This window comes from Lissotriton helveticus, chromosome 1_1 (genome assembly GCF_964261635.1).
Source record: "Lissotriton helveticus chromosome 1_1, aLisHel1.1, whole genome shotgun sequence".
In the NCBI taxonomy this organism is placed as follows: Eukaryota; Metazoa; Chordata; class Amphibia; order Caudata; family Salamandridae; genus Lissotriton; species Lissotriton helveticus.
Window position 1 is genome coordinate 1812137820 of NC_136057.1, and position 26176 is coordinate 1812163995.

The 26176-nt window shown below is 46.6% G+C and overlaps 1 protein-coding gene across 1 annotated transcript in view; it reads right to left on the reverse strand.

Annotated features, from left to right (window-relative positions):
* ABCA4 (ATP binding cassette subfamily A member 4) overlaps positions 1-26176 on the reverse strand; it is a 1114059-nt gene that overhangs the window by 1027207 nt on the left and 60676 nt on the right. Inside the window, exon 5 of the mRNA XM_078650330.1 lies at positions 11974-12101. Within this exon, the coding sequence (XP_078506456.1) occupies positions 11974-12101 (128 nt within the window). The remainder of the gene's footprint in view (positions 1-11973; positions 12102-26176) is intronic.

The following is a 26176-nucleotide window of genomic DNA, read 5'->3' on the forward strand; positions in this document are numbered from 1 at the left end:
TCATAAATCGGGCCTTGACCATGTAACTTTGGGAAATCGATTTGCTGATGAAGTGGCCCAACATTGTGCCAGAAATCGCCTGTCTGTAAATGTAAAACTGGGGGGACCTGGAAACAGCTGCCAACTTATGGTGTTTGAAGAGGTGCCTACCTGGGAAGAGTTGAGAGATTGGCAGCATGCTGTGCCATCAAAAGAGAAAGAAAAATGGAGAAAACTTGGTTGTCGTCAGAGAAGTGAGAATGGTGTCATTGTGGGCCCAAATGGTATGCCTGTGTTGCCTAGACATCTGCTTGCTTCAATGGCCAGATTGATACATGGAGATTCACACGTTGGTAGGGCCGCAATGGTTCTGGTTTTCCAACAAACATGGTACAATCCGAAGTTCAGAAAAGTAGCCGAGTCACTCTGCCAGAGGTGCTTAATATGTCAGCAGTTTAACGCTGGGAAAAGAACAGTAGTCGAATTGGGAAAAATTGGAAAATCAGGAGGTCCCTTTGTAAGAATACAGATTGACTTTATCACACTGCCCCGCTGTGAGGGAATGAGATATGTCCTTGTCATTGTCTGCCTGTTTTCAAAATGGGTGGAAGCCTACCCTGCTAGAAAGAATGACGCCATAACTGTAGCCAAATTGTTACTACGAGAATTAATACCTAGGTTTGGGGTTCCAGTCTCAATTGAATCAGATAGAGGCGGACATTTTCAAAATGAAATAATCGAGCAACTCTGTAAAGCATTCAAGATCACACAGGTGCTGCACTGTGCATATCGTCCAGAGGCTTCTGGAGTGGTGGAGCAAATTAATGGCACTATAAAGTCGAGATTAGGAAATATGTGTGAATCTACAGGCATGAACTGGATAAATGCTTTGCCTCTTGTTCTGATGGGACTCAGAAGTATTCCAGACCGAAAAACAGGCCTGAGCCCTCATGAAATCCTGATGGGAAGAGTGATGAGACAAGCATGGGTACCAGGATACAAACTGTTAAGCATTTCTGATGACTTGGTACTTGAGTACTGCAAGCAACTAGGTGACCAGGTGCGTTCTATCTCTCGCCAGATTGGGGAAGACGCCGTCGCCAATCCCACAACTCCAGTCCATAAATTGGTTCCTGGTGACTGGGTTGTACTCAAGAAACATACTCGTTCAAGTTGCCTGGCACCGAGGTGGGGAAAACAACGCCAAGTCATACTGGTGACCACAACAGCGGTGAAGTGTGCCGGCGTTCCAAAGTGGATCCATGCCAGCCATACACAGAAGGTGATTCCAGACGAGAAAACTGACGCTGAAGGTTGTCCAGCTGAGGGGTCTGCAGACGTTGGTCCTGAAGTAGCTGATGACGAACAACCGAGCACCAGTCAAGATGATTGGATACCCATAATCGACCTGACTGAAGACCCAATCAGAACAAGAAGTCAAACCTACGAAGATAGAGAGTGGAATAGAGAGGAAGAGATAGGCACAGGCGAAGATCCTCAGATTATTGAGATTCACGTCAAATCTGAGGAAGGAGAAGGTCAGACAGGGACAGAGCAAGTGATCGACACACCTCCACAAACTCCTGTAATCGAAAAGGGACAGACTAGAACTAGTGCAAAAGTTCGAGCAGAAGAAATTCAAGGGATCGAAGTGCTTGAACAGGATCAGATAGAACTAGAAGAACGTGTTCAGGACACAGAAATAGAAACACTTGAAAACCAAACTCAGAATACACCTGAACAAGGCCAGCTTAGCAACCAGGCAGAAGAAACAGATACAAGACCTGGAACTAGTCAGACAGGAAGGGAAGGAGCAGGAAAAGAAGTGCCGCAAACAAACGAAAATAAAAGAGCATTAGAAGAAGGCCAAATCACAGTGCCAGCTAAAAGACTCAGAAAAAAGAAAAATATCGAACCCAGATATATCAAGAGACTGAGACTGAGAATAAAAACAGTAGAAGAGAAACTTGCAGAAAAAAGGACAAGTCCTCGTCTTACAGAACAAGCTGGAGAAAGCTCCAAAAGAAGAAGTGACCGAATAAAAAGACTGAACGAGAAATACCAGGATCCTGAATGGACTTATCTAATTTTGGAGGAGTTTGAGGATCTTGATATAACTGACGAAAGTGACGAAGAACAGATTGCTGATCAGTCTGCTGAAGAAGACGAACCAACCTGAAGTTGCGCAGAGTAAGCTACCTGTGCAAAGTTACAAAGAGGGGTTGAAAGCTTCTTCTGAAAGAAAATGTCTGATTCAAATGTGAATGGAAGGCCTAGACGCAATTGTTGCAAAACATGCTGTAAAGTATGTATATGTAGTATAGCTATAGTGTTAATAATTTGGATAGGACTAACAGTTTTCATTCCCTATATGGTGAGCAAAAATACTAATATTAACCCTACACAGACTGTGACCACTGACACGGAAGAACTGACAACACCAAGTGTAGAAATACGTGAAAAAGCACTCAGACAAACAAAACGAGATGTAGAAGCATCAGATGAGGAAGGACTACATTATCACGGAGTGAAGAACCAAACACATTTAAATGTTTTCGCAAACCTTTTAGTACATTATGTAGAAACTATGGAAATAGAATACTGTTATGTCTGCATGAAGCTACCTACTTCTGTAGCTGAAGGCGTGACTTATCATCACCTACCTTTGACTTATGGAATTTCCTGTAGCATTTTAGCAAGTTTATTTTACAAAAGAGGACCGTTACAGTACTACTACTCTAACTCAGACGTGATATTTTCTGAACTTCCTATACGTGGGAATCTGAATCCTGTACATACCAAAAGTGACGTTACACGTTATATGGGAGAATACTTTCTGACTATAGGTACCATAGACTTAAACGAAGCACACCGAGATAACTTGACCTGTTCATTACATGAGCAGGAAAAAATGTTTTTAAACATGGCAGAGAAAAGAAGGGAGAGTTTCCAAAGAAAGGCAAATGATAAAAGACAGAAAACTCCTAAATGGGCTGAAAACATGGAAAGCACCTCAAATGGTGGGGCGGGTCCTGCTTTGTTGCTGGATTTCGAGAGGAAAGGGAAACTCTGTCTTCACCGCGAAAAGACTAGTTATTATAATAACATTTTCATTGGTTCCAGTCAATGTGAGCACAATTACAAGGTAATTGGAGGTTGGGGTTTCAAAAATGGGTCCGAACCTGTGTTTCCCGGAATCTATTATATATGTGGAAACCAGGCTTATTTAAAATTGCCGGATCACTGGTATGGAAGCTGCTATTTTGGCATTGTCTTCCCGAAAATATACCACGTGAAGGAAATTGCTGGAAGCAATGAAAACACTAATGGCTTAGTGCGTAGTAAAAGAGAAAGCGTAGGTGAAATAATGGGTAGTATTTTTAGTGCACTGATACCTGGAGTGGGAGTGGTTCTGAACACACACAGAATTTGCAAATTATCCACAATAGTGGATGTGCTGTCTACTGATACAGCTCATGGATTTCTGTTGGTCAATACCGAAATGGTTGCGATCAGATCAATGGTTTTGCAGAACAGACTTGCGCTGGACACCTTATTAGCAAAAGAGGGCGGAGTCTGCAGAATGTTGAAAGCGCAACATTGTTGCACTTACATACCTGACAAAAGTGTACAACTAAAAAGGTATGTGAAAAATATTACAAATTTGGAAAAGGAACTCAAACCACTGGAGGTTGATAGTGCCTGGAAGAGACTTGTTGATGGTCTCTCCAATATAGGTCATTGGTTTGCTAATTTAGGTAAAAGTTTATTGTTTAAGGTACTGGTGCCAATTGGAATGATAGGTTTCGTCATATTCCTCATATTTGTCACACAAAGAAATACACTGTGAATAGAAGAGGTGTGAAACGGAGTATGGATGAGCTTGAATTGGAGGAACTGAATAATCAGATTTACAAAAAGGTGAAAAATTCTCACCCCGACAAAGATGTGAAAGAGAAATTGAATCGAATGTTGGAAGTAATGGAAATGCACAAAGTGTGAGAAAAGTTGGCATCTGGTTCCATTAGTTTGTGATGATAGTAAATATCATCAAAGAGGGGATTGATAGAGCAAGATTTCGCATATTACGCGACTTGCTTGAATCAAGAACCTCGAATAACATTTTAATCTTATAATTCAACCTGTACGTCTTACTAATTCCTTTATTTTTGGATGTATGTGTATCTTAGAGACGCTTGCCTATGTGTTTTACTAATACGAATAACCCAGGTTCCTAAAATGGCCGCCGCTTGGGGATTTGCTTCTGCGCATGCGTTAGTCACACTCAAGTGACGTGACGTAGTTGCAGTTCTGGTGGGAAAATGTGCGCATGCGTACTAGCCTCAAAATGGCTGTTTGGTGTCCTAACGTGGTGAAGCTTGCACAGATGCTCTCGTGTTATTGTTTGTTGCACTAATTCATAATGGCATAGTATATTTTTATAGTAAGAAGTATAAAGTAACTATTCTTGGTATACAACGCATTCATTTATTTCTATGTATTAATTTGTTTTCGCTTACTTTCCATGTACCGCGGTATTGAGGGTCTGGTGTAATGCTCAAGACTCCATATTGAGATGATGTTCTGCGCATGTCAAGTTTCTGCCGGCAGCATTGACAAAATGCCAACTGAAGGTCCCTGCCAAGATGTGCTTGGGAAGATGCACCTTCACCCAGCCGGAGAAACAAAATTGTACTGCATTTGCAACAATTGTATATTCTTCTATTGTATTCTGTAGAATAGGTCATGGGAACCCCAAATTCACTAGGCGGTTCCATAAAATGCAAATACGAGCTTGTAGAAGTTTGTTCTGATTGGTGTGTTAGCCTATCCTACTTGGGGACCAATCGAAATTGGGGATTCTGACACTTGCAACATTTGGGGGTGGTACACTGACCCGAAAACAGTATAACTAGCCTAGGTATAGCTAGAGAAATTGTCCGACTTGTCTGAATAGCTGACCTGTCACTGACCCAACGCAATCAATAGGTGACTGATACAGAGGTGCTGCGGAGCACTCTGTCCGAATTTGATCATAGACTCAAAGGTTTTACTAAACCTTAAGTGCTGGCGGAGCACTTCGCTGGGGAGTTCGCTAACCCAATCGGGGTTCTGACTGATAGCTGCCGAGAGGGTGGAGCGCAGGCGTTTACTTCCGAACTGCGGGTGCTGGTCGTGCCTTGGTGGTCCTGTCCTGATCCTAATCTGGTTTTCCAGTCCTGTCCTGGGGTGTCCATTCTGCATCTGCTGTCCCATTGATGACTGTCCTTCCTTGGGGTTTATCCTGTCCTTAACTGACCCGTGGCCAGGGTTGGTTTTCACACCAGTCTAGGTAATTATAGTGCGAAAACTCTATACTGCACCTTCTATTTTTCTGTCTTTGCTTCAATAAAAACATATCTTTGCATACGTTAAATTTCCATGCTTTTCGCAATCTACTGTATGAAGAATCAATGCATATTTTCCATAGCATGTTCCTATGTTCCCCAGCCTTTTTGAGCACATTCTCTCCATACTATTTATGAACTATAGATATGGTTTGTACTTTTCCCTGAAATCTGATTAAGGTAATGATGCTAGAATTATAGCATGTTCCACTTTTTACCCTTCCTATAGATGTATAGGATTCCTAAATTCTCACTCATGAAGTACGTCCCAATAGTATAATTCTAGTACATGCATAAGCTTACCCATTCGTAGACGTGCATTCTTGAATTCCATTTCTAAAAAGCATTTTTCCTTGTTTTCTCCTCATCATAGACTCATAAATGGTTGCCCTTATATTTTTCCTGTATGGTTATGTGATTTTCGTTATTCTGATTGTAGATTGTCTTCTTGCAGTAAATTGTATTCTATCAAATTCTGAATTCTAAGATAAACTTTTAAAACTTCCCAGTAGTCTGTGTTTATTTAATGAAATATTAAGTCATAAAGTTGGTATTTGTGTTTGCCTGCCTTTCTTTTACAGCTAGCTCTCTGATCCATTGTGGTCATAGGTACCCGTAACGGTGGAATGGTAAGTCGGGTACACTAGAATAGCATAGGAAGGAACCCAGGGTTACTGGTAGTAGAGAGTGTAAGGTCACCCGATTAATGTACATGATAAATTGAAATTATATGGGCCTGGTACGTGTATGGTGAAAATTATATGGCTGGGTGACCCGCGATCTCTATCAGTACCCCTTGTTTGCACATTTGAGAGCTCTAGAGCTGTTGTTGAAGGCACTGCGAGTTTCTCACAGGACCTGCCTGTGGATTAAAAAGGTGTTCAGAATACACAGTCATCCAATCATTGGCATCTCTGCAGAGCGCACAGGACAGTGGTCACGTATTTGAGTTGTAATGTGTGATGGGGCCCCCATCATATGGGTACACAGTTGTAGGAAGCTGGCTCTTTATATGGAATGCCAAAATAGGTACACCGTGCAAAGACTCTGGTATTCCCTTACCAGTGGACAGGAGCTTGCTCTAGCAATCCCAAGGTGCTCTTCTAGGAGGTAGCATGGTCAAGCAGCCTTATGCTAATCAGAGAGGACTGTTATACATCCGAACATCCACACAATAGTCAATAAATGATGCACACGACTTAATAAGGAGATCCACACGAATATATAAAAATAGCACGTATCTTTATATAACTTTAAGCACCAAGAGCATCACGATCACGTAAGTACTTTTAAAAATATCAGGTTTGAAGAAAACAGGTTTGTGATACTTTAAATCGTAACTGAAACACTTTGCGGCAATGTTAACTTAGGAAGAAAACATGCATTGCATTTGGACACTCAACAGCGAATTATGAGATCCATCTTCTGGACTTAAGGTGGGTATGGGCTAAGGTCCAAGGCAGCACCAACAGTGCACTTCGGGCAATAATGGGGCGGACGGGTGCAGAGGTGCCTTACAGCGTTGGGTGCCGCATTCAAGTCTATAGAGATAGGTCCGTCGGAAAAGAGGCTGCAGGCTCGGACTGGTGGATGAGTCAGGCTGAACCAACAATGGGACTCATCTCTTGCAATACTCAAGGAGGTGGGGATGTCTTTGGTGCTCTTCTCCAGGGGCTAGGGGTGGCAGGTGCAGAGGTGTCTTTAGGCAGCGAATTTTCATCACCGGGAGCGCTCAGGGTAGAGGGGGGCTGCAAAGAGAGGCTGCAGGTGGCAGCGAGAAGTCCACAGTGGGCAAGAACAAGGTGGGATTTGTCTCTGAAGGGTTGTGGGACCACGTTGGCATCATTGGCCCAGTTCAGCTCAGGCTCGGAAGCACGGGTGAAGAGGTGTGATGCGGGTGTTGAGTTTATGCGGGCCGGAGCACTCAGCCGTCTTTGGTGTACTTGCAGGAGGCAGGGCAGCAGCTCCTCTGCTCTATGGGAGTTCTTGAATCTTTATTGAAGGGAGACAGTCCTCTCAAGCTTTGGAGGCACAACAGCTGCAGGGCGGGGCATCTTTGGCGCAGTTTCGATGGGGAACAACATTCAGGCCAGCAGGGCTGGTGCCAAGTCAGTTGTTCTTCCTCAGTCTTCTGCTTTTGTGACTCTGCAGTATCTTTCTTCTTTGTAGCTCATCAGGATCTTGGTGCCATGTTGGCACCATTGGCCCATTTCAGCTTGGGCTAGGTGGCTCAGATGCAGTGGTGCTTTCCGGTGTTGGGTTTTTGCAGTCTTGGAGTCTCACAGCTCAGTCTTCGGTACCTCCAAGATGCAGGGGAACAGCTCCACTATTCCACAGTAGCTCCTGAGTCTTTAGAGAAGTGCTGGCAGTCCTCCCAGGCTTTGGAGGAGCAGCAGTTTGCAGGGCAAGATGACTTTGGCGCAATTGTCGAGAGTAGGCAAACAGGCTGGCAGGGCTGGTGCCAAGTCAGTTGCTTCTTCTGCAGTTCTTACATTGAAGGCTCTTCAGCCCTTCTTCTTTTGGTCTGCAGGATCTAATATTCTGGTGCCAGGGCTACGCTAAATACTGATATTTGGGGTGTTTAGGGGAGTACAGGGTCTTAGCCAATGGGCTACTTACCCCTGGGGTCACTACACCCCTTGTATGACAACTTCCTGGGGAAGGTGGGCATAACCCTATCCCAGAGATCCTAAATTTGCCATCATCAAGATGGTCACTTCGGAAAAGTCTTATCCACTTCAGGTATCCCAGTTCAAGGGTGGTACTCACCTGACAGTGGACACACCTATCTTGCTTAGCTAATTTTCCTGCCTGTCCAGGAGTCAAAACTCTGGACAAAGGGGGTCAGTTTCGTATGATGTGAGAGAAGCCAGATTTGCATACCAAAGGCGATGGGCCTCTTTGAAGCTCCCCAGTCTTGGAATGCTAATCCACAGGTCATCCTGTGGGTGGGGTCAAGGCACCCTCTGCTCAACCAAGCTTCATTTATGGCCCCCGGAGAGCAAACACCCTCACCCATGGCAGTCAGAAACTCATCTCTGGTGGAACGCTGGTTAGAACCATTCAATCGGCACACCTGCGGCTGGTAAGTTTTCAGGAGGCACCTCTAAAGGGCCCTCTGTGTGCATGTATTACTCAATCCAACACTGGCATCAGCGCAGGTTTATTAACACGAGATGATGGATACCAAACATCCCTTATTTCTGTGAAGTCATCAAGTAGCTGGGGAACTCGTTTCCACCAGTGTCCAGCGCATGCTTGAAAAATGTCTTCCCTGTTCACTTGTACAGGCAGCAATGGAACGGACCAGAAAGGGCTATACCTGCTTGTGCAGCGATGCCCTCAAATGTAGTACAGTGCACCCTGCCTTAGGGCTGTAAGGCATGCGGTAGGGGTGACTTACCTATAATGAATGCAGTGTCGGTATGCATGGCACACAGACTGTGTGCGATGTCATGTTTTCACTTTCATCTACACCAAGACACGCAGCCTGCAGTGATAGTTTGCATGAGCTCGGTGCAGGGGCCTTAGGGGTGCCACAATTCCTGCTACCACGCCCATGGTCTTTCTTTAGTACCTCATGCCCTAGGTACCAGAAGTACCATTACTAGGTTATTTGAGAGGGTACCAAAGGTATTGCCAATTGGAGGAAACAATGGCATGATTTTGGGAAAGAGATCTGGCACTGGGGGCCTGGTTGGCAGGAACCCAGTGCACTGCCATTTGAAATCAAATCAAACACCAGCCAAAAAGTGGGGGCAACCATGTCAAAAAGGGCCGTTTCCTACACCAGTTTTCAAAATTATGACAAGGCAAAAGTAAACAAAAATGCAGTGGTTGCTCGCTACTTAAAACTCTTCCCTAACTTTTACTCCTCATCTCTTTCAAATGCTACCAGTCAGCACTGTACACCAGCCCTCCATATCAGCCCAGCACTTCCAATTTCCACCACCTCTGAGCAAGGCATAAATGGCAGAAGAAACTCCTGTGACTGGGAAAAATGTATGCCAAATAACCCAGTAATTCCAGGTCCAGCAGTCTATCCCCACTCTAGGAAGTTTAACTCATGATCCTCATTAACAGATGGGGAGATACCAGGCAGAATAATTAATTTCATCCCTGGTATCGCACCACATTTTTAATGGGAAACCGGTCATTGGTCCACAGTACTGCCAGCAAATTGCTACAGAGGGCTCGAAAATTGACTTGTTTCATTGTCTATGGAGTGCACCAACAGGAAAAAATGCTATTTTGCCTCTAAGAGCCTAAGCATGTTTGCCCTGGTGTGAGAGGAGTTAATGATGTCGGGTCCTGTTAACTCCAGGCATGCAGAAGTAATGGAGAATCCAGCTTAAACACTGAAATCCCCTAAGAAACAAAGAAATACTGCAGGAATCAGTAATTCTTGATCCTGTTCCCCTGGCAATTGCTCATTCTTCCCCCACAGAAACCCCACTAGATTTCAGATGCAGCCCAAACCTCTGCGCGAACCATAACAGGTATTTGGCGTTTCTGTGAATCTCATAACTCCTGATGAGGCTGGTAACATGGTGCCCAGGAATCCTCATCCACTCGTAGTAAAGCCCCTAAACCTTGTACCATCCCTGTCTGTAAAATGGTAGCTTGCCGAACCAGCCAATAGAAAAGAAGTATTCTATTCCCGTTGCTGTCTTCCATGACCCTAGGTTTTTTTTGTCAAAAGTATTTTTATTGACATTTAGTGATAACAAGAAGAAAAGGAAACATGCGACAATCCCGCACATCATCCCACGCAGGGGGTAGCATGAGTCGCAGTCCGAGGATAGCCTGGTGAGCTCGAGAAGGGTCCTTGTGGTTAAGTCTCTATCATATACAATGGCTTCCCAGGTTTTTTAAATAATAGCAGCTGAGCGCTTCGGGAACTAGGCGATGTTCTGCGGCTTCCTTAATGCAGCGCCAAAAGCGCTGCGAGCTGTGTGCAAATAAAAGAGTATTGGCCTCATTTAGAAGCCCATTGCGCCGCCGGTGCATCACTTTTTTTGGCGCACCCCCAGAACAAAATGGGCTTGCCCATATTTACAAGGCCACGTATAGTCACCCAGCATGACTTTCATGGCCTTCTAATTATGGGCCCCTTTCACGCATTACTCTGTGTGAAAGGGACGTTCCATGGGTGTTACTGGTGGTTTTCCCACGCAAGATACATGGAACCTGACACCTGCCCAGATTTACAATGTTTTGTAAACCTGCGAATGCCTCAGAGTCCTACGCCTCTCCGGGGAGGCGTAGAAGTAACACAATGAGGAGGAATACTTTTATTTCTCCTCGTTTTTAACTCTTTCTATGGGTGCTGCAATAGAAAGAGGAAAATGCCATCAATTATTGTTTTTGTGCCGGAAGGTGTCTCTTCCTGCACAAAAACAATCAACCCCCCAACGCAGGGCACCCTTGTAACATGACGCAAGGTTGTCTGTGTTGGCACCCATTTGCTGTTTGTGCGCCAGCGCAGGGGAGACCGGCATGAAGACCTGGCGTGGAACCCTACTAAAACACTTTGTGGTTTCCATCATAGTGGAGTTTCCCTCTACCTAACGGCTTACCTTGCTATGTATAAGAGTTGGGTGCTAGTGGATGGTATGGAAGTGTATGAATTGGTGTGAGTGTTGTATGTTAGTTATATTGATGTTGTGTAACCAGGGTATTATTTGTTCTTTTTTGCTTTTGTGGTTGTTTTGAATAACCAAAAACACGTTTCTTTGTTGTTATTTAAAAAGTATTGTGGACATCTCTATGTACTGTACAGAAGAGTGATCATTTAAAAAAAACTTTTTAGAAAGATTTTCTATATGTTGTACCCATGAAATGATAAAAAGAGTTGAATAACTTTTATAAAAAAAAGGGAAAAAATGAAATATGGAATAAGACAAATAAAGAATTTAAAAATAGAATCACTTAAAGTGTAATTGTTGTGCTTTGAAGGTCTTTGAAAAAATTATGAACCATGTTTCAATTTGTAAAGTATATAGGCAATGAGGGAATATATTAGGATTGAGACTGACATGAATGCCTCGTATCTTGTAGATACGGATGTATGACGTTACAACGCATACTTTTACCACGCATACCTTTACAACGCGGTTTTTACCACGCATACCATTACAACGCATAGCGCTTAGAGGTGCTGGATAGTGGTAAGTATAATTTTCTATTCCAACTCCAGTCCCCGTGGACACTAGGGAAGGTGTTGGATAGAAAATTAAACTTATTCCCTACCCTAGAGCGCCCCCCAGCACAATGCGTTGTAATGGTTTGCGTGGTAATGCCTGCGTTGTAATGGTAGTGCGTTGTAAAAATTCCGTTGTAAACGTTGCATACCTGTAAATATGGCGCATTTCTGCCCTTTTATTTTGACACTCAGCAGCGCAGCAGGAAGGCTTGCTGTGATGCTGTGAGTCAAAATATAGTAAATGAGGACTAATATGTTCAGCCACGAAAAAACAATTAGGGCTTATTTACAAGGCCCTTGCACCGCCAGTGTGTCACTTCTAACATGGGAAAAAGTGATGCACAGGAGGTGCGAGAAGCTGGTAAATTAGCCGCTCAAAGTGCAAAACACTTCAGGGCTTACCTGCTCGGTGCGCACTCGCGAATTAACGAGCTGGAACACCACAGAGTCGGAGAGGCCCAGGTCCTTCAGCAAATAGACCGTCAGGATTTCGTCGTCTTTCAAGATATCCTTGATTCGAATGCCTTTTCCTAAAGGAACAGAATGACAGCATACCTTAGAGGCGTTGTCAAACAAGGGCTAAGTCTATATGGCTCAAATGCTTTAATCGCGAGGCCCCAGAACCTACTATGCGGAACAATATTTGGACGGGCCCCACCAAATGTAATCATCGTTTCTCACATGTCTTCAAACGTTTTCAAGCCAAATCACCCATTCCACCTTCCAAAATACTTTGGTCGATTCCCCCCTAAAGCTTTTCACAAATAGCATGTAAACAAAACTGACAGTCGGTTGAGGTTTATCACTTTATCCCAATGCATATATTCACTCTGAAATAGCTCAAGTGTGCTCCACATTTCAAGAGGGATCGAAGTGAGGGACAGGGAGTGAGGCTCTGCATTGAAAAACAACAGACAAAAAACACACGTTTAAGTTAGTATTTTCGTCTAAACAATATATTAACACACATTCAATATTTGTTAGAGTAAGCCAGAAAGCCAAAGAGTCTAAGGGCCTTTGTGATGCAGAGTATATGTGCTCCAAGAAATGTGTACAAACATTGTTAACGTTTATATTCTCACATTGATCTGTTTAATATATCAAACCCTGACAAGCTTTCCCATTTAAACATATGCTTTGCAAAGTCCTTGAGCAACATTATACCCATTTTCGAGCCTTCTTGTGAAGTGACCCATGAATTTAGACCTCTCCCTTGCAGCGACTTAGAACCTCTTGCTGCTAGGGGCAGGTGCTTTCCTTTTTAAGTTGGGCTTGAGCAGCACATGGGCTGCTCTGCGAGCCATGCTGTATTCCAGTATTTATTTATTTATTTTATTTATGCAATTTATTAAGCGCACAAATACCCTTGGGTGTCTCGGCGCTGTGGACGGAAGAGGATAGGACAGAGTAGGAGCTGGTTATTTATTGGTTGAACAACCGGGTTTTGAGTTATTTAAGGAAGGCAAGGAAAGAGGATTTGTTTTTGATGTGAAGGGGGAGTGTGTTCCAAAGACTGGAACACACTGGCTGAATGCTTAGGCTCCTGGCAGCCTGAGCTGAACTTTGCCGGGCTGAAGAAGTCACAGCTCCTGTGGGTGAGTCATCTTCAGCCTGGCAAAGTACCACAAGGTCTGCCCCTCGCGATGAAGGGGGAGAGTCACTGGGTGCCTCAGACCTGGCTACTTCAGTTCTAAGCCCTGAAGTGCCCAGGGCCAAGTGTCACTCACTGACACCTCATCACAGAGTGGGGTGTGGTCAGCAGTCTTACTGACCCAATATCACTCTTTGAAGAGCGAGGGACTGCTGCCTTCCCTCATTGGCTGACATTAGGTCATAATGTGCCCTATATTACCTATAGGGCACTATGCAAAACTTGTGTAACACCCATACGACCACCAATGTGCTATAAGGAGACACCTTAAAACTACGATTAAGTATTTAATTTTTTCATCGGGTGAGTGTTTTGTATGGGTTAATCCCAAAGGAGATTATCAACAAAATGCTATGGTCCATTAAATTATCTTAAATTAGAATCCCATATATTTTAAGAAGAACTAATGAGAAAACTTCTAGTTGCTTGATAAAATAGCAGTATCCATGAGCTTTTAAGACCACAGTTCCCTGTGTTGGATGTTTGCTTTAGTTGAAGGAATCTGTCTTGGGCAGAAATCTACTCAGCCAGTTATAAATGATTTCCACAGGATCCAGTTAATGGCACATGAACTTTGACATTTTATGACCGCTGTGGTGAAATTTTCAGTGGGTTCAAGATGCAGCTTGGAACTGGTCATTGGTGTCTGTTGTGCTTTGACTTTAGCTAGTCTTTTTTTCATCATCTGAATCCACCATTGTTGCTGCTAGAAGTGGGCCAGTGAATGTTCTCTGTCTGCATTATAGCACATCCTCAGTTATGTGTGCTTGGCACAGACAGGGACAATCTTGCAAAAAAATAGGCTTGCGTCAGTTCTGATGCAAACCCTGATAGTTCACCTGTACTGAGCAGAGCAAATCAGTGAAAGGCGCAACTGCCTTTCACCAATTTCGACTCATCTGGCCTCGTTTTGAGTAGGGGGGGCAGAAGACCCCTATCCAGTGCATGTGCGTGCAGTGATTGGCGACACCAACCTTCCCTGGCACTCCCATATGACTCTCCCAAGTGCTGCCCCGGTGGAGTGTTGACTGAGTGCCTCCTGTTGGCCTCTTTGCCTCTGATCTAACCTCTGTAATACGGCGCGGGCACAAAGGAAAAGTGTTTCCTCATGTGCATCCACCCTAGAAAGACCCTCAGAGATCATACCGGCCTACATTCAGCATGGACACAATCCATCTTATAGCAGGGGCCGCACAAGCATCTGTGCCCGTTTCGGGAATGCCAAAGATTCCTTGGGCACAAAATGTGGGGGCACACATTCTATGAGGACCGAGGGCACTTGCTACAACGTGTCAGACAAAACGAAAGGTACACAAAAAACCTATATGCCATAACTAGATCCAGCAGAAACTATTTGTAACTGGCCACGTGGAATTATACCGCTGAGAACAGCATTCTTAACCTCGAAGACATGATCCTGAAACCTGGAGAGCTGCCACTCCACAGAGGGCTTAATATCTTTGGCACCCGCCGCTAGCCCTACCACAGACCTGATTAGCTGATATTGGATTCAGCTGCTGCTTTCCCAAACCACCGCGCTCGAATATCACACGCTACAGAGGGAAGAAAGGCAACATTGTCAGGGGGCTGAGGTGCGCTGCGTCACTCAAGGCGCATTCCTGCATGCCGCCTCATCCTCCTGCTCGGGAGAGGGTTCAGGGCCTGGCAGGGGGTGACTCACCCGGTTTCTGGGAGATAGGGCGAGAGGGGAAGGCGCTGTGGCAATCCTGCGGTGGGCAGCGTCCACCCACAGTCCCGTCTTCCCTATAATCTGATTTGTACCGGGGTGTTCTCACAGACGGAACGTGCACAGCTCATTGTGATCCGGACAAAAGGCCGCTGTTGTCCAGTCACTGCGTTTGCTGGAGCTGTCATCCCTTTCATTATGTGCTGATAATGGCGCCGCCCACGCCACCGCCAGGTCTGTCAGTGAGCGCTGAAGTTAGGCTCGCCTCAACTTTTCCCACCGTAAAATAATACTTCTATTCCTCCCACCATCAAGCTCTTGCTCTGGCTTCATCGCAGTTTTTCTTTCCTTACTCCTCCAGTTTCTCCCCTCCCTCTGCCTTCTTGTTCTTCACTGGTAACGCTGTGAAAGAAGAAATCCCTGCCTCCCTCAATCGTTGACACTTGTGGCGTGGGCTTCCTGGGCAGGGGTGGGAGAAGATTTACATTGAGCCCGAGGTGAGCGAGGTGAGACACCCTTTGAGTAGTTCAGCTAAGTTTCCTGACATCACTCGGTGAAGGACTGTAGCGTCCTAGGTCCGCCACCGGTGACTATTCCCAGTAGGGGGGGACATCCTGCTGCAGCCAGGAATCATTCTGTACTTAAACTCAAGTAATGGAGATCGATTAAATAGTGGAAGGGTAGGGGAAGAGAAGAGACAATAGTGGAACGAAGCCGAGGCTTTGCCCTCAGCAGTGGTATGTAAACAGTCGCCCTCATCACTGGTAAACAGCACTTGCAAGCAGATTTTCAGTACAAAGGGTCAAAATTCCGGACAAATCTTCAGGACAGGATGTCAAAATTCAGGTCAAAAGGTAAGTTTTACAGGCACCTCAGAATAGGTCGCGCAATAGTATATAAGTACATAGACAACCACTTAAGTAGAAGTGAAAATAAGTTTATATTAGATTGAGACAATTGTGCACTTCATGGGTTTTCAGTATGCGCGTAGCTTTGAGCAAATGTGCAGGTCTTTTTGTGATAACCGAACCACCACCTTTCCATCCTCCCAGGGAAACGCCCGATGCCTGGTCCGACCAGTCCGCTCTTGCTACCACCCTCCAATGGTGACCTTGTTCTTCACATAGACCCTCTCTCAGGTGTATTTAATTTCTTCTATAGTGCATCCCAAGCAATTAGGACAGGGTGTCGGAGTGCGTTACATCACACACATATTATATAGAGACAATGACTCATATGTAAATGTAAATGTACAGGAATTTATATAGCGCAAATCACCAAGCGGTTTCTAAGCGCTTGCTTAGGGAACCCGTCCTGGTATTCCCCTGTGAGATAACCCCGGCAGGGTATCCGCAAGGTGAAAGCCAGGCATCCCGCCGCGAGGGGCCGTTGTGGAGATTAAGCAAGCTATTGCCCAGAGTCGCAGAGTGCGAACCCGTGAATCGAGTAGGCACCGGAGCGAGAATTGTCGAGTCCATGGACATTTTAGGACTCAAGACCCCGCCGAGCCGGGAATTGAACCCTGGTCCCGGGCTGACCTCTGCTTCCAGGTCTGCCTTCTCTAACCAGTGAGCCACACTTCTCCACTCATATAAATGTTAAATTTACTTGAAATAATGGGGGTTACAAGGTGTAATCATTCTTTCATCCATTATTCAGTCTTTCACCATTTATTCTGTCCTTCCATCTGTGTGCCCATCCATGTCAATATTCAACGATTTACAAACCTATCCATCATCTATTCTTCCACCCATCCATCATTCCACTCATTCATCCCTCCATCCACCCTTTCACTCATCCATCCCTCCATTCATCCTTTTACCATATCCATCCATACACTCATCCATCCAATCTTCCACTCATCCATCCATTTACTCATCCATCAAGCCATCTACCCTTTCACCCATCCAGTCATCCTTTCACTTATTCATTCATCCACCCAGTCACTCATCCTTCACCATTCACCCTTCACCCTTTCAATCATCCATCCATCCATCTTCCCTTTCTCTCTCCATCCCCCTTTCATTTAGCCATCCATCCTTCCATCCACCCATCCATCTACTCATCCATTCATGAATTCATCCATTGACCCTATCACTCATCCATCCATCCATTCTTTCTTTCATCCATCCACCCTTTCACTCCTCCATCCACCCTTTCACCCCACTCATCCATCCATCCTTTATCTCATCCATCCACCCTTTCACTCATCTATTCACCCTTCTGTCCATCCACCCTCCCTTTCAGTCAGTCATTCAGCCTTACATCCACCCTTTTACTCATCCATCCATCCATTCACCCTTTCACTTATCAATTCATCAATCCATCCATCAATTCACTCATCCATCCACCCATTCACCCGCCTGTCATCCACCCTTTCCCTCATCCATCCATCCTTTCACTCATCCATCTATCCTTTTACCTGTCTATCTACAGTTCCACCCATACATCCATCTTTTGCCCTTTCTCTTATCCATCCACCCTTCTACTCACTCACTCATTCGTCCATCCTTTCTCTCATTATCCATCCTTTCACCCTTTCATTCATCCATTCACCCTTTCATTCATCCATTCATCCTTTCACTAATCCCTACAGCTATCCACCCATCCCTTCACCCACCCACCATTTCACATTATGAGCTGAGCCTTTGTCTGCTGAGTTGCAGACAGAAGAGGCCCATCAAGAACTTCACCCCTGCTGTAGTTCCTAAAGCACAGGGTGGGGCGTGGGAGGGCTCACTATGCCCCTGCACATAGGCAATCTGAAAAAGTGGAGGTTGTGAGTCCTGCATGACGCACAGTGCCACTATGACATGGTGTTGTTTCTTGGCTTTAAGTGGGATGAAAAAACTGGGGGGGGGTCTCTCCAAAGGGGGTGTTCCATGTAATTAAGGGCATGGCTTAAAACACCTAAGTTCAAAATCTGTGTTTAGCATTGTTAGACCTAGGGGTTTCCTAGCCAACACGTGGATAGCATGGCACAGGGGGGAAGACTAATTCCAAAGGCTTAGTGTGTTAAGCTTGCGTAAAACCTCTCAGGAACTCAGCGCCCATCCATTCCAAAAATGACACTACACCTTGTTAGAAAAATAAGGTTCGTACTTTATAAAAATAGACTCTGTTCTCTTTGGTTTGATAGCTCTTTTGTTACATTAGTACATCACCTTTCAAATTAATGCAGTTTATATCACTTAATACGTTTTCACATTAAGGGATTGAACAATTTTACTTCTTCTTCCTCCAATAGAGAAAACATGTCAGTTAACCCTTTCCGATCTCTTTCTAGATAAGGCAATACAATACAAGAGCAAAAGGGTCTCTTAAGACTGGGGTTTCCTGAAGGATAACCACCTGATACCTTACCCCTAAGCGTGCAGGGTCAAGCGCTCTAATATTCACGGTATACAATACTTCACACTGGTTCGCACTGCTGCCTTGCTAGAAAAGAATGGGTAAAATTAACATCACATTTCACTTTATCCCTGTTGGCACCCCCTCATTTCAGTAAGCACAACTTTGTAGGGTTTAAATCCACCTTTTGCTTCAGAATGGAATACTTTTTCCCTTCTTTTCCCTGGAACGAAGGACCCAGCCCACTATTTTTAGTTTCTTCCAACTGAGCCCCACACGAGAGTCACTCTCCCACTTCAACACTTCCCCTTAACAGTTCGGCAACCCTCGTGTTCACCAGTTCCAGCACTGTCAGTGTTTGCTTTTATCGTGGCAGTTTAGTTCAGGGAAAATAATGCTGTTCTACTTTTATTCCTTGCAGTTCACTTGGCCCCTTTGGAAACACCGCTTCTCTATGAGCCGCCTTCGCCCTTCACCCGTTATTAACCCAGCTTACTTTTGTCTTCGCTGGTGTCCTTTTAGCTGATGCGAGTCGGTCTTGTGAGGCAGCCTCCCCTCGGGGGTCTGAGTGTGGCCGTGCGGCGCTCTTCCACAGCGGCCCAGAGCCGCTAGCTGTACCTTCCTTCCGCTGCGTTGTCAAGGTGCTGCCGGACCGCTCCTCACGATCCCCTTCCGGATGCGGCCGCGGCTCCTCCCTCTCTGCTGACGCCGGGGGCACCTCCGGAAGCTCTTCCTCCGCTCCGCCCTCACTGGCGTTGTTCCGTCTGTTACCTCGACGATGCTGCGGGTCAGCTTCTCCCGAACTCCTCCGGAATGCGACCGCTGCTCCTCTTGCCGCCGACGCCAGAGTCTCCGCTCTCTCTCCGCTCGGTGAGTTCTGCGTCTCACACGCAAAGCCGATTCTGTAGCTGCGTGCAGGCTCCACAGTCAGTGTCAGGTGGAATTCTGGAGTCTCTGAATTGTCGGGCAGTCCTTGATGTATGTACTCCTTCCGACTGCCAGACTTTGGGGTCGATTTTCTATTCACAAGTTTTGTGATGCAAATTAATAGTTTGGGCACGAAAATTATTTATGGTTCCGTCAGATCAGGGTTTGGTCAACACCAGAGGGGCAGCGTCAGGACATGTGATTGCCGGCCCACAAGTCGATCGTTCCCTGGTAAAGCACTGTCCTCCTCACAATATTGCCTCTCTCCTTCTCTGGTCACAGGTTTCTCTACCCAAAATGGCCACCTGAGTACTGGCCTTTTATAGGCTGACCCTAGTCCGTTGGAACCTGCTAGAGGGTTCCAGAACCTTCTCCATGCAACTCAATGGGACAGCTTGGTTGAGATGACCGTTATGACAGTTGGTGGACTCCATTTTAGGTTTCTTGGTTCTCACTAAATTTTCATGAAGATGACTAGGCCTCAAGGGAAAGGCGAAACGTCCTACTCAAGGAACACCTAACCCCCCAGTCAATGCTGACAACCAAAAATCCGGGTGGACATAAAAAAAAAAATAACAACACTCAGAGGCCAGAGGGGACAAAATAAATCATAATTATGAGGGGACCCTCAAAAGCAGACAGGTCTAACACGCGTCCCCCCCAGCTGAAAGTGGGGAGAACTACCCAATCCCTTGGGAGTTCTCATCACTAAGGCGGAAATACCTAGAGAGACCGTCTGCATTGGCGTGGTGCTCTCCAGGCCGGTGTTCCACCCAGAAGTCCATTCCCTGTAGGGAGATGGACCACCTCAACAACTTGGGATTCTCCCCCTTCATTTGCATCAGCCAACTAAGGGGCCGGTGGTCGGTCTGAACCAGGCAGTGCGAGCCAAATAGGTATGGACGCAACTTCTTCAGAGCCCAAACCACCGCAAAGGCTTCCCGCTCTATAGTACTCCACCTCTGTTCCCTGGGGAGTAGTCTCCTGGACAGGAAGACTAAGGGTTGATCCAAGCACTCATCATTTAGTTGCGATAACACTGCCCCAATGCCATGTTCTGATGCATCTGTTTGGACAATGAACTCTCTTGAGAAATCAGGGGCCCTGAGTATTGGAGCAGTACACAATGCTTGTTTTAAAGCCATGAAGGCTCGCTGACAAGCCTCCGTCCAGACTACCCGTCGAGGTTGTTTCTTGGAGGTAAGTTCAGTGAGGGGTGCCACAATGGTGCCATACCCCTTCACGAATCGACGGTAGTATCCAGTGAGGCCCAGGAAGGCTCGAACCTCAGTTTGAGTCTTGGGGGGCTCCCAGGCCATGATAGCCTCCATCTTCGCCTGGAGGGGCTGCACCGTCCCTCTGCCCACCAAGTGGCCTAGGTACACCACCGACCCCTGCCCGATCTGACACTTGCTGGCCTTGATTGTCAAGTCAGCCTGTTGCAGGGCCTGGAGAACAGCTTGCAAGTGTTGCAAATGATCCTCCCAGCTACTACTGAAGACAGCAATGTCATCCAGATAAGCAGCAGAAAAAGCTTTCATACCAGAGAGGACCTTGTTCACCAGCCGCTGAAAAGTGGCAGGGGCGTTCTTGAGCCCAAAGGGCATCACGCAGAACTGGTAGTGACCCTGAGGTGTGGAGAAGGCTGACCTTTCCTTTGCTCCATCAGTAAGGGGAATCTGCCAGTACCCGGAAGTAAGGTCAAAGGTACTTAAGTATTGGGCAGCTCCCAGCCGGTCAATAAGTTCATCCGCCCTGGGGATCGGATGAGCATCAGTCTTCGTTACTGAATTTAGTCCTCGGTAATCCACACAGAATCTCAATTCGGGCGTGGCGCCCGGTGGGGCAGCTTTTGGTACCAAAACCACCGGACTGGACCAAGGGCTATTGGAAGGTTCAATTACTCCTAGTTCCAGCATCTTGGCTACTTCCCCATGGATGTTGGCCTTCACCTTGTCTGACAGCCGGTATATCTTAGACTTCACCGGTGGGCTGTCTCCTGTGTCCACATCATGGGTACACAGGTGGGTCCTTCCCGGGACAAGGGAGAACAGTGAGGAAAATTGTTCCAGGATCTGGCGGCAATCTCTTTGCTGTTCAGGAGTCAGGGATGGTGAGAGAATCACTCCCTCCACCGACCCATCCTTTTCTTGAGACGAGAAAAGATCAGGGAGAGGTTCGCTTTCCTCTTCCTCTGCTCCATCGGTCACCATCATCAAGACGACCTCGGGCCTCTCATGGTGTGGCTTGAGGCGATTGGCATGAAGCACCAGATGGGGCTGTCTCGGGGTCTTAAGGTCCACCAAGTATGTGGCCTTACCCTTTTTCTCCAACACCTCAAAGGGGCCTGTCCAACGATCCTGGAGGGCATTTAGCTCTCCAGGTTCCATCACCCACACTTTTTGTCCAGGCTCCAGTTCCACTGGGTGAACATTGTGGTCATACCACTCCTTCATTACTGCTTGGCTGGCTTCCAAGTGGTCAGAAGCTTGCTTCCACAACTTGGCCATTTGGCTCCGGAAGGCCAGCATGTAGCTCACCACGTCCTGGGGAAGCTTCCTGGGAGTCTTTTCCCATCCGTCCTTCAGCAGGCTGAGAGGACCCCGTACAGGGTGCCCATACAGAAGTTCAAAGGGGCTGAAGCCCACTCCCTTCTGTGGCACTTCCCTGTAGGAAAACAAGAGACAGGGTAGGAGGACGTCCCATTTCCTCCGCAGGCTCTCAGGCAGACTTCTTATCATGCCTTTCAAGGTTTTATTAAACCTTTTCACAAGACCATTGGTCTGTGGGTGATAAGGAGTGGTAAACCGGTAGGTGACACCACACTCCTTCCACATAGCCCGCATGTAAGCTGATAGGAAGTTGGTCCCCCTGTCGGACACAACCTCCTTGGGGAAATCCACTCGGGTGAAGATCCCCATCAGGGCCCTTGCCACTGCAGGTGCAGTGATGGTCCTCAGAGGAATTGCCTCTGGGTACCGTGTGGCATGATCCACTAGAACCAGGATGAACCTGTGACCAGCTGAAGTTGGTGGATCCAATGGCCCTACAATGTCGATGCCCACCCTTTCAAAGGGGGTGCTAACGACAGGAAGTGGTTCCAGGGGAGCTTTCAGCTTCACCCCTGTTTTCCCACTGGCTTGGCAAGACACACACGTCCGACAATAGGTATCAGACGCCACTCTCATCCGAGGCCAGTAAAAGTGGGGGACAAGCCGGGCAAAGGTCTTGTCCTGACCCAAGTGTCCTGCCAAGGGTATCTCGTGAGCCAGTTCTAGAAGAAAGGATCTAAAACATTGAGGGACCACCAAGGCCCTGGATGAACCATGTCCGGGTGCCTTGGGCTCACTGTAGAGGAGTCCATCCTCCCAGTAAATCTGGTAGCTCCCTACAACGTTCCCTGCTGCCTGGGCTTTGGCCTGTTGCCACAGCCCCTCAAGAGTAGGACACTCCTTCTGAGCTTCGCAGAATTCCTCCCTGGAAGGACCTCCCTCCACATGCCACTCAGCAGGGATGGGTAGGTTCTCCAAGGAAGTAACATTCTCCTCCGTGGACTCCAGATCCACCTCCGCAGGTGGCCTATCTATCTCAGGAGGTAGAGATGTTGAGGCAGGTTCCTCCTGCCTACTGTCCTTCTCTTCTCTGGCAGCGGGCTGGGCCATTGTTCCAGGCTCCAGCGTAAGCGAACTCCCCCTCCGGGTAGTCGCGGACCTTGTGCTGACACAGGCCCAGTCAGGTGTACCCAGCATCTCAGAATGAGTCCGGTATTCCACCTCCCTCCAAGCATTGTGCTCCATGTCATTTTCTAACAGGCAATCAACAGGCACGGCAGGGCTTACGGCAACTCGAAGTAAACCTGCAACCCCTCCCCACTCAAAGGGTACCTCGGCCACGGGATAGTGGCCCAATCTGCTGTCAGCCATCACAGCGGGATGGAGTACATTTGGGATGACCTGCTCTGGATACACCAGATGACTTCTCACCATAGTCATACTGGCTCCTGTGTCTCTCAGAGCCTTCCCTCTATGGCCATTGATGGTGACCCACTGCTCATACTTGGTAGTATTTGAGGGCAATTGGGTCTTTGGAACCATCTCCTTATCTCCCAGGGACACTAAAGTGACACCCGCCCGCTCCCCTCCTTTATTCAAAGGCATCTCCTCCCCGAGCACTACACTAGTTATTCCTGGGGCTTTTCCTCCAGTGGGAGGGGGTGGTCTTTTTGGGCATCTCACGTCTCCTTTATAGTGTCCCACACCACCACACTCGAAGCAATGAACAACCCTTGGCTGCTGGCTTTGGCCAGGATTAGGGTTTCGGGGTGGGTTAGCCTTAGGGATGAATCCTCTGCCCCTTCCTTGAGAAGTATTTTGTGGACCTTTTGAGAACTCCCTCCTGTTATCTCCTCCCTCTTTCTTCTGGGGGGCGCCCTGTCCAGACTTCTGGGAATCCCCTCCAGTCCCCTTCGAGGACACCCGGGTACTAGCCCAGATGTCCGCCCCCTCAGCAAGCTTCCTGGGGCTGGTCAGCTTGCTGTCCACCAGGTGTTGTCGCAGCTCGGGAAAGCATTTCTCGAGTAGGTGTTCCTTGAGTATGAGGTCATATAAACCTTCATAGTCCCCTACCTCGCTGCCTTTCACCCAACCCTCCAAGGCTTTCTTTGCGTAATCCAAGAAATCCACCCAATTTTGTGTGCTTAATTTGTGACTCCCCCTAAACTTCTGACGGTATTTTTCCGGGGTTAGCCCAAACTTTTTCAACAGCGCCACTTTCATTGTAGGGTAGTGGGTTTGCTCATCCCGTTCCAGGGCCAACATTGTATCCCTGCCAGCAGGTGGCATGTACTTATACAGCCCACCCCCCCAGTGGGTTTCAAAGATCCCATGGGCCCTTAAGGAGACCTCATAGGCTGCTAGCCACTTGGCAATATCATCACCTGGGGTGTAACTAGCAATGACATCCTTGGGTAAGTAGGGTCTGGGTTCTCTGGTGATCTCTTTGTTTTCGCTGCCACCATTATTAGGATTGGGGGACCCTAATGTTAAGGCTTTAAGGTCTAGCTCCTTTAGTGTGAGTTCGTGGGCCAACATCCTGCCCTCCTTCTCCATTTCTAATCTAGCTAACTCCAATTTCAGTCTCCTCTCTTCCCTCCTGTCCTCCAGCTCGGCTTCAGTAAGGCTCCTCACTGAGACACTGCTGCCCTCCCTTGAAAGTGTCCTGGGACCTGTCAGCAGATTCCCCCTTCAGTTTGGTACAGCAGGCCTGCCCCAAGGACAGTGTCTCTATCACTCTCTTCTGTTTCCCGATCCTCCTCTGTATGAGCTTCCACCCATGCCCTCAAGCTTGTCTGCAACTCGCTTTTCTTGGCACCTTTCTTGAAGAACACCCCCTGTCGTTGACACCACTCTCTAAGTTGGGCCACAGTGTAGGTTTCTATCTCTTCAAGGTTCAATTCCATTTTTCAAATATGGTATCAAATGGGCACTCAGGAGAGAACTAAGAAGTGTAATATGAGGACAACCTCCACCCACCACCAGGAGTAAATTTGGAAAATCAAAATATAAATTTGGGAGACCGCTTGGAGAAAACTCCAGGTGTAGACCTATGGTGCACCCTGAGTTACTGCAAGGTATACGCAAGCACAAGAAGGATCCCACCGCTGAAAACACCAATATGTTAGACCTAGGGGTTTCCTAGCCAACACGTGGATAGCATGGCACAGGGGGGAAGACTAATTCCAAAGGCTTAGTGTGTTAAGCTTGCGTAAAACCTCTCAGGAACTCAGCGCCCATCCATTCCAAAAATGACACTACACCTTGTTAGAAAAATAAGGTTCGTACTTTATAAAAATAGACTCTGTTCTCTTTGGTTTGATAGCTCTTTTGTTACATTAGTACATCACCTTTCAAATTAATGCAGTTTATATCACTTAATACGTTTTCGCATTAAGGGATTGAACAATTTTACTTATTCACCCTTTCATTCATCCATTCATCCTTTCACTAATCCCTACAGCTATCCACCCATCCCTTCACCCACCCACCATTTCACATTATGAGCTGAGCCTTTGTCTGCTGAGTTGCAGACAGAAGAGGCCCATCAAGAACTTCACCCCTGCTGTAGTTCCTAAAGCACAGGGTGGGGCGTGGGAGGGCTCACTATGCCCCTGCACATAGGCAATCTGAAAAAGTGGAGGTTGTGAGTCCTGCATGACGCACAGTGCCACTATGACATGGTGTTGTTTCTTGGCTTTAAGTGGGATGAAAAAACTGGGGGGGGTCTCTCCAAAGGGGGTGTTCCATGTAATTAAGGGCATGGCTTAAAACACCTAAGTTCAAAATCTGTGTTTAGCATTGTTAGACCTAGGGGTTTCCTAGCCAACACGTGGATAGCATGGCACAGGGGGGAAGACTAATTCCAAAGGCTTAGTGTGTTAAGCTTGCGTAAAACCTCTCAGGAACTCAGCGCCCATCCATTCCAAAAATGACACTACACCTTGTTAGAAAAATAAGGTTCGTACTTTATAAAAATAGACTCTGTTCTCTTTGGTTTGATAGCTCTTTTGTTACATTAGTACATCACCTTTCAAATTAATGCAGTTTATATCACTTAATACGTTTTCACATTAAGGGATTGAACAATTTTACTTCTTCTTCCTCCAATAGAGAAAACATGTCAGTTAACCCTTTCCGATCTCTTTCTAGATAAGGCAATACAATACAAGAGCAAAAGGGTCTCTTAAGACTGGGGTTTCCTGAAGGATAACCACCTGATACCTTACCCCTAAGCGTGCAGGGTCAAGCGCTCTAATATTCACGGTATACAATACTTCACACTGGTTCGCACTGCTGCCTTGCTAGAAAAGAATGGGTAAAATTAACATCACATTTCACTTTATCCCTGTTGGCACCCCCTCATTTCAGTAAGCACAACTTTGTAGGGTTTAAATCCACCTTTTGCTTCAGAATGGAATACTTTTTCCCTTCTTT